The sequence below is a fragment of the Oculina patagonica genome, chromosome 4 (genome assembly GCF_052425735.1).
Source record: "Oculina patagonica isolate OP01 chromosome 4, crgOcupat, whole genome shotgun sequence".
Taxonomy (NCBI): Eukaryota; Metazoa; Cnidaria; class Anthozoa; order Scleractinia; family Oculinidae; genus Oculina; species Oculina patagonica.
This window is the reverse complement of record NC_135761.1, coordinates 5607217-5616626: the sequence shown is the minus strand read 5'-3', so window position 1 is coordinate 5616626 and position 9410 is coordinate 5607217. Positions and strand designations below refer to the sequence as shown.

Here is a 9410-nt window from a genome sequence, read left to right as displayed (position 1 = left end):
AATTACTCAGTCTTCTGCGCGTTGGACCCTCACAAGCAAACAGTGTTACTAGTGGACAACTGGAGAGTGATATCCGAGAGAGATACAAGGACCTGTTACTGGTGTTGGTCTTTTGAGAGATTATGAGCTTAAACTCCATATTGATGAGTCTGTGAAGCCTGTGGCCCAGCATGTACGAAGAATACCGTTCGGTTTGCGCGAGAAAGTTGACAAGAAGCTCGACGAGCTTTTGGAACGTGACATTATTGAGGAAGTACCAGAGGGTCCGTCAGGATGGATATCACCTTTGGTGGTAGTTCCCAAGGGCGATGGAGACGTAAGGGTGTGTGTAGACATGCGTCGTGCGAATGAAGCAATCATCCGCGAAAGACACCCAATTCCTACCGTGGAGGAACTTTTGCATGACTTGAACGGAAGTACTGTGTTCAGCAAAATTGACCTCAAGTGGGGTTTCCATCAGATTCTACTCAGCGAGGAAAGTCGACACATCACTACTTTTGTCACACACCGAGGCTTGTATCGTTATAAGCGGCTGATGTTTGGGGTGACCTCGGCGCCGGAGAAATATCAGCAAATTGTCAGAGATGTGTTGAGGGGTTGCGCTGGAGTTGCGAACATTGCCGATGATCTTATTATTCATGGCAAGGATGTAGACGAACATGACCGATGTCTTTTTGCAGTGTTGGACAGATTGAGTGAAGTGGGGCTGACGATGAATGGAGACAAGTGCCAGTTTCGATTATCGAAACTCACGTTCTTTGGTCACGAACTGACCAGTGATGGCATTATTCCAAGTGAGGAGAAGGTTGCTGCCATAAGAGATGCAAGAACCCCTAAAGATGCTACTGAAGTACGCTTATTCATGGGTTTGGTTCAGTACTCCGCCAAATTCATGCCAGATGTGGCATCTGTTGCCAAGCCCATCCAAGTGTTGACAAGAAAGGGCGTAGCCTTCAACTGGGGCGAAGAACAGCAGATGGCTTTCGAGGAGCTAAAGTGATTAATCACGCAGGCAGAGACACTTGCCTACTTCAAAACCAACTGTAGAACCAGGATCGTGGCAGACGCGTCACCCGTGGGTCTAGGAGCCGTTCTAACCCAGCAGCATGGAGAGACGTGGAGAGTTGTCTCGTATGCGTCGAGGAGCTTAACTGACGTGGAAAGGCGCATTAGCTCTGGTCTGGGCGTGCGAGCGTTTCAACATGTACGAATCTGGGCTGAGTTTTGAGCTAGAAACGGATCACAAGCCCTTGGAACGCATTTATTCGCGTACGTCAAAGCCATGCGCACGAATTGAGAGATGGGTTTTGCGGTTACAAGGGTACGATTTTAAAGTGGTGTACCGGCCTGGGAAGACAAATATCGCTGATGCCCTTTCCCGGCTAAACTCTGTTGAGCAGGTGGATCGTGGAGAGGAGTACGACTTTGTCAGAGCTGTGGTGGAGAGTTGTGTGCCTGTAGCGTTAACGCCGAAAGAAATTGAAGAGGCATCTTACAATGATGAGGAATTGTGCCAAGTGAAGAACTGTGTGAGGTCTGGGAACTGGGAACGGTGTACACTTACTTCGTATGCGCACGTCAAGGACGAACTGTGTACCTATGGCAAACTTTTACTTCGTGGCACAAGGATAGTGGTTCCAAGAGTTCTGCGAGACAAGGTGGTGAAGTTAGCACACGAGGGACATCAAGGTATCGTGAAGACAAAGTATCGGCTCCGCAGTAAGGTTTGGTGGTCGGAGATGGACAAAGATGTTGAGAAAGTGTGCAGGACTTGCCATGGTTGTCAGGTGACTTCAGGTTGCGACCCACCCGAACCTATGTCTCGTGTTTTGCCTCCGAATGCTCCTTGGCAAGATTGCAGTGCAGACCTGTTAGGACCCCTGCCCACAGGAGAGAGCATCCTTGTGGTGGTTGATTATTTCAGCAGATTTGTGGAGGTTGCCATTTTGAGGTCTACTACAAGCAGCAAGATTATCGAAGCAATTTCCCCTATGTTTGCCAGATTTGGTGTACCGTTCTCTTTGAGAACCGACAATGGTCCCCAGTTCGTTTCCGCGGAATTTGAGTCGTTCCTGCATACCCAGGGTGTTGAACACCGGAAGACGACGCCTCTGTGGCCTCAAGCCAACGGCGAAGTCGAGCGTCAGAATCGTTCCTTACTCAAGAGCCTTCAGATTGCTAATTTAGAAGGAAAGAATTGGCGAACCGAGTTGGTTACCTGGTTGGCGGCGTACAGATCCACTCCGCAGACAACTACAGGCGCCACGCCATATTTCCTTATGTTCGGTCGAGAGATGAGGTCAAAGTTGCCGGAATTAAGGAGAGAGACTGTCCAGGTCCTAAGAGAAGAGGTTCGTGATCGTGACTGGTCGAACAAGTTGAAGGGCAAAGCTTATGCAGATGCTAGAAGGGGTGCCACGCCCAAGTCTGTTCGTGTCGGAGATGAGGTTTTGCTGAAAGGGGAAAAGTCGAACAAGCTATCTACCAACTTTCGTCCGAGTCCTTTCAAAGTCGTTGAGAAAACAGGAAGCGAAGTTACGGTCCGAAACGAGGCTGGCGAAGAATTTAAGCGTAACACGGCTTTTGTAAAGAGGTACAATGACCCAGGTGGTACCGTACCGTCTTCAGAGTTTTCTGGAGGGAGTCCAGTCGAATCGCCAAGTCCAGTTCAAGCAGGACCTGAAAGTCTTCCGGGAAATGAAATGGTACAAGCGTCGTCAGCAACGAACCAGGACAGTGTGGTAGTTCCAGGTCGGAGGTCCTCAAGAGTTGTCAGGAAACCTGCGCGTTTCCAGGACTATGTTTTGTGATCTAAGTCATAAAACAGAGCTTAGAGACTATGTTTAGAATGTTTGCTTAGGACTTCTAAGAAAAGGAGAGAATGTAGTGTCGAGCGGTCGAACGTGCGTGCGTGGATTCTCTAGAGAGTGTGTGAGCCAATCGCGAGTATGTTATTGTTGTCCTTAGATATAAGGCTCTCGATTATGTATGCAAAGTGTAGTGTGATCTAGTGCGTGAAATGGCTCTGTAACGGACGAGCACATTAAATTTACTGTTTGTTTTCCATCGAGTTTCTGGTGATTCTACACAGTTAAAACACTGCACAAGTGCCCATCAAGCGTCGATCAATTTTCGCCGGTAAAGGATTAAGTTACTCAGCGGAACTGCTATGACTGAGCATGGGCACAAATGGAATATTTAAAAGAAGTGATAGTAAGTTTTGCAGGGTAGTGGTAAGTAAGGGATAAAAACTTGATAGCTTTAGTTAGAGCTACTGAAAATTTCTATCATCTTCTACAAGACAAACGAACAAATGAAAAGTGATGTTCTCAACAGTATTGGTGATAATATAACTAGCAGGACATGATTTTGGATAGTCCATTCCCTGAACTATTCCTTCTGCGACCCAGGTGCGAGAAGGGACAGTCTAGGATAACTTGCATGTGCATGCTTAAAACAAACCAATGAAAACCACAGAGATGTGTGGCGTTTCTTACATGCAACGTGTGCGCTTGGGTAAAAATAGTTTGCTAAAATGAAAAATTCAACTACGCAACAAATAAGCGCGACATCTACAACAAAAATTGTCATAACCTTTGTCTAAAGCCGTAATACTTACCTACTTACTTACTTATCCTCATCGGGCCCATGAGGACTCCTGAGGCCGGCCAGAAAACTGCGCCATCCATCCCGGTCCCACAGCAGCCCCCCACGAACACCAACCCAGCCGGTTTCTTTCTGTCTCCACGGTAATGAATCTCCATAATGAATAGGTATTAAACCCACAAGTACTAAATTTTTAAATTTAACATCTGTGTGGGCGTTTCCAAAGGTGCTGTCGATTATGGTTTGGTTTCTTCAGCTTTTCCCCTTTTTTGGGGGGAGGGGGGAGGGGGGTGGGGCTGACAGATTTCTGAGAATGCGCATGCAGGTCAATATTTCTGGACTCGCTCCACGACGCCTGTACCTGGGTTCACCAAAGGGAGAGTTCAGGGAGTGGACCACATTTAGGACAATCAAAACAACAAATATATTACGCTCCAGTCCGGTTTTCCATACACTGAGAATTGTACTACTAGGAATGGGATTTGGACAAAACATAGGCTGGGAAATGGGATTTGGGCAAAATTTGGGCTGGGAAATGGAATTTGGTACCCCCCCCCCCTCCCCCCTTCAGGACCCTCTTAATAACACAATCGTTATCCACCATTCCCGGGCCTGAATTAACGACAAGCAACATTGAACGGCGTTAACCCATCAACTCAAAAACAGTCACGATGGAGAATTAGGAATGTATTCGAATCCTAAAATACAAGCACAAAACGCTAAAACACACACATTTCCTAAGATGGAAAATAAAGATGCAAAAGACATGGATTTTTTTTTTTTTGAACGACTGTGTAGAGCTGCCATGGTTTATATCATCATGTTTGCAGAGTTTTATCATGCAGTATTGTTGTACGCACACAAAATTCTCGCTAGAGAAACTAACCAAAACACAAGACAACCACCAAAACATTTCTTTGGGAAATAAAGTTTATTTTCAATACAAGAACCAAATGAAAGAAAAACTAAACCGGAAATGAAACTTTAGTCCACATAGGGTGGGAGGAAAGGGAAGAAAACTAATCGTGAAATCAAACGATAGGTAGTGAACGGCTCTACATTATAATTTCATCGGGCATTGTGGCGTATTTTGCGGGCTAAAATGGAGAATTCAACGGGCTAAAATTTTGTTCCGACAAAAGGCTATCGCTCAAAAAAAAAAAAAAAACAGCTATTTATAATTAAATTCGCTACGGCGATTTACTCACCGTTGTAAGTTATAAATTGGGTCAATGTTTTCAATGAAGGATAAAATACGATGCAACAAAAGAAAGGTACAATTGGTGTAGACATGCGCATTGATCAAGAGTGAGGGTTGAAATGCTTGTTCATCCCACATGGAAGGAAACGAAGTCTTTGACAAAGGTTCTATCCGTGCCACACTGAGTCAGCTTTGCGCAGTGGCATTACCGTAGCCAGTGAGGTTCATCCGAGGCGCGGTTATTGCTGATTGAAAACTTTTCCCAATACCCCGCAAGACGACTTGAAATACAGTCGGCTTTGCAATTTTTGAAGGCCTGTACAAGGCCCTACTAAAAAAAACAAGAAAAGAAAAAACTGGTATAGTTTTTGAGTCTGCAATAGGGTATGGTTAATGCACTCAGGTCAGCATTTAGGGTACAATTCTTGGATGAAACTATTTTATCATTGTTATAACTCATCTCTTGAGAAGTCCGATTCAGTTAACATGAGGAGTTTTAAGCCCTTCTCAATGTTAACGCAAAATCGAAGCATTTCCTGAGTAGGGTGTATGTATGTATGTATGTATGTATGTATGTATGTATGTATGTATGTATGTATGTATGTATGTATGTATGTATGTATGTATGTATGTATGTATGTATGTATGTATGTATGTATGTATGTATGTATGTATGTATGTATGTATGTATGTATGTATGTATGTATGTATGTATGTATGTATGTATGTATGTATGTATGTATGTATGTATGTATGTATGTATGTATGTATGTATGTATGGATGGATGGATGGATGGATGGATGGATGGATGGACGGGAACAGCTACCACCCAATGCATTTGAAAACTGTGCAGCTCGGGGGAGGCACTCAAAAAAGTTTTATAAGGAGCCCATTTTATACGGGGAGGCTCTGCCCCGAACTTTAACCCTTTACGATTTTTTATACCATTTTAAAAGAAAATGTACCCCTTACGTATTCCTTCGACTGAAAAAAGGTTCTTCTTTTATATACCTGAAAGACTTGGCATAGACATAGAACACGACGTTTTCTTATCATTTTTATGTAGCGCTTTATAAATTAAAATAATACAGCGGCTATAAATTGCATCTGTTCGAAATATTTTAATTAAAGGCCCTTGTAAAAACCTAAATGAAAGATTTTTCTACCCTTTCATATACCTAAACTTGTGAAATCCCTACCCTTTTATATACCTGAAGCCTGAAAAAGGCACCCCTTTCGGGCAAAATCACAGCAAAATCACTTTAAGTACAATTACAATGCATTTATTCAACGTTGAGGAACAAATCAAAAACAGAAATAAACATACACAGTATAAACATTCACCAGGGTGTTTTATAATTAAGCAATACAATGGCTCAATAAACTGCGCGTGATGTTAGAGACCACGGCAGGAAACAGCTGGTGATTACAGGTTTTCGAGTGTTCATCCAACATTGCGCCGATGAACGATATAAATGCACGATATAATACCTTTATATATAAACAGCAAATAGCTTTTTACCAATCAGCGCGAGTATCATTTTCAGTTATTGTATAACAATGAATTAACAACAGCATTCGGCTACTGATTCAAATCTAATCTACATAGATCATTAGAGCCCTTCGTGCTGTTAAAAAAGAAAAAAATGTTGTTGTTTTTTTACAGAAGGGTCCGGGTTAACAAGAAAGTATTATATAATACACTTTTTTCGTCCTTTAAACATTTCTCAGAAAGATGCCGAATGTCATACTAAAAGTAGATTTAGTTGACTATTCTGATTAAAACGTATTTACACTGGGTACATCTGATGGTCATTTGATTTATTTAAGCCGGGAAACTACTTCAAGAATGTAATTACCTATCAATTTAACCTGTTTTCTACAAAAACAGACGTTGTTCTTACAGAAACGTGACATGACTTCTACAATTTATTTTAAACTCGTTGTTATCTATTAACAATTTCCAAACGAAAACATGAAACTGAATACGTTCGTTCAGAAATCCACTGGTCTTATTTTCATCTCAGTCCTCTTCAGGGAGTACTTGTGTCCCTTCCAGTGAAACCAGTTCACACCATCAGCTAAGGGGGAGGGATTCCTGTGACGATAGATTCCATTCAGGTTGGACTGGTGACACTTGTTGTACCACCAGGCTCCGTGCCACTTACTGGCACAGTTGTTGCCTGCAGAGTTATCATTGTCCTGATCCCGCGTGGAAAATGGTTGACCGCGATGCCAGGACAGAGAGTCACCAGCATTTCCTGAGACATTTTAAAAATCAAGAAATGACCAAACATGTTTAATTAGCCTGTGTTCCGCCGTCCGTAATCCTCAGGATTTTTCTTGAGGAAAGTGGGCGACTGTACACAGGCTAGAATATTATTTCTATGCAGTAAAGAAAAGATCCTTACTCTAAAACAATATTGTTTTTTATAATTTATACCATTCTGTTTGATATGTTGGACTGTTTTTAGCTCACGTGCATTAACATCATCAGTAAACAAGTTTAACAAGATACTGCCAGTGTCAATATTACATGTATGGCCAAAGGTAATACACTCTTTTTTTATATATAAGAACCTTTTTTATAAGAATGTCGAGGCTAAAACAGACCAAAATTTAAGAACATCCTAAGAACCTTGCCAAGGTTGAATTTTGGTTAAAAACGAATTTTAGTTTTCCGCTTTGTTGTAAATGAATCCTGACCTGAAACTAATATTGTCATCACTAATAAGTGACGTGAACATCTACATTTCGGTTAGGAATGACTTTACTGCAATACCACTTTGTTGTTAAATCAAATCTTCGAAAAAGTTAAGAACGTTCAGCCTCGGACGAAAATTAGACGTTCTTGTATATAAAAAGAGTGTAGTGACAGAACACACTTTTCATTTATATATCTTATGACTGATAACTTATAAATCAAAGCTGCACGAAAAGGGCTGTTTTGCACAATAAACGTTTTAAGCAATGTTCATGCAATGTTGGAATTGATCTGTTCATGGGGTTCCAAGCCACCCTAACCCAATAATAACCAAAGAAGGTTCTGTTCCCTGCGTACGAAGATTTCTTGAAAGTTATTTCCCGTTCGTATTCCACCTTCAGAAGTGCACGGGTTTAGCAGTGCGACATGAAGGAAAAGCTTCATACCTGAGTAACTGCCGAGGATCAGCTTGTATTTGTCATTCTCACTCGTAACACCAAACTTGTCGTACTCGGCATAAGCAGTATTCCCTTCAAAGTCAGCCATGTCCACGCGCAATGTGTTGTTTTCATGTGAGGTCAGGCGGTGGATCTTTTCATTCCCAAGCCAAAACTCTCCGCTTAGATCACCGAAGCCATTTTTGTAGTTGTTCCAATATAAAAAGAAATCTACCGAACCGTCCTGCCTCTTCTGAAAAACTGTCCACCCCCCACCGGCTGTTGTTTGGTCACAAAACACATCAAAGGCAGACAAATTGTCAGGTTTGATTGTGTACACACCGTCTCTTTTTTCACCAGATTTGTAGATGTCAGCACAGTTCTTCAAAGCTGTAGGAGAAAATAAACGATCAAGAAAAGCATGCTGGAAATTAAAAAATGGCGCGTCATTGAGTGGTATACAGTCAAGTCTTTCTTAACGGATACCTCTATAAGACGGGCACCTCTGTAAGACGGACACCTTGTGTTGGTCCCGTCCCTGCAGTTTTTCAGTCACTTTGCTGTTATTTTACTCCCAATAAGACGGCCATCTCTCTAAGTTGGACAGTTGGAGCCGGTCTCGACGGTGTCCGTCTAAGAAAGAGTTGACTGTATACCAAACCAGTGAACAGTGTCTTTCACGCGCTCTAATCGGTTGCAAAAAACTGAATACAGAAATCCACTGGTCTTCGGTTACCAGAAAACAAACTCGTATCCTAGAAGACCAGCCGGAAGCTGCCCCGTTCTAAGCTTGACTTTTCATGACTTTTCATCGCCGAATTCGTTCTTTTGTTTGCATTCACATCGCTTTGAAGACTGCAATTGCTGCATTCATCGATATCTACACTGAATAACAAGCCCAGGGGGGGTACTCCCATAAATTTCCGATAGGGGTGTGCCGCCCAGGTTCTTAAACCCTGACCCCATTTAAGGATAAAGAAAGCGAAAATTGATACCCTTTTTAAGGCCCAAAACTGAAAAATGACACCCTATTCAAGGGAAGAAGAAACGTTCCGTGACGACGCAAATAACGGCTAACCGCGCACAGCAAAACACAAATCTTTATAAAATCAAAATCGCTTTACTAACACTTGAACGGATGCCTTTTAACGTTTAGCTGGGCGTTTTTTTTAGCTGACAGAATTTAGGTACCCTATCTAAGGATCACACTGGGAACACATTGCCAAAAGGAGCAAAAAAGATACCCTATTTAAGGACTGAGAACCTCAAAAACCATACCCTATCGGGCGGCACATACCTATATAGCCCATATATGGGAGTACCCCCCCCCCCCCGGGATAACAAGGGATAAACAAGACAAACCGTTTTACACTGAAGTAAAGTAAGTTTAGTGAACACGAGCTTCCGTTGCCATAAAATCTTTCCTTGCACGTGCAGTTATGTCCGCCAACGGTATTTGTA

General features: G+C 42.5%; 1 protein-coding gene and 1 non-coding gene across 2 annotated transcripts in view; one reads left to right on the top strand and one right to left on the bottom strand.

Annotated features, from left to right (window-relative positions):
* Positions 1-4995: 4995 nt before the first annotated feature.
* LOC144652769 (U4 spliceosomal RNA) lies at positions 4996-5133 on the top strand. The gene has a single exon (XR_013570623.1). It is a non-coding gene; the product is annotated as a U4 spliceosomal RNA (small nuclear RNA).
* Positions 5134-6114: 981 nt separating this feature from the next.
* LOC144651251 (microfibril-associated glycoprotein 4-like) overlaps positions 6115-9410 on the bottom strand; it is an 11980-nt gene continuing 8684 nt past the window's right edge. Inside the window, exons 5-6 of the mRNA XM_078511185.1 lie at positions 7959-8339; positions 6115-7069 (exon numbers count right to left, since the gene is read on the bottom strand). Of these exons, the coding sequence (XP_078367311.1) occupies positions 6804-7069; positions 7959-8339 (647 nt within the window). The 3' untranslated portion in view covers positions 6115-6803. The remainder of the gene's footprint in view (positions 7070-7958; positions 8340-9410) is intronic.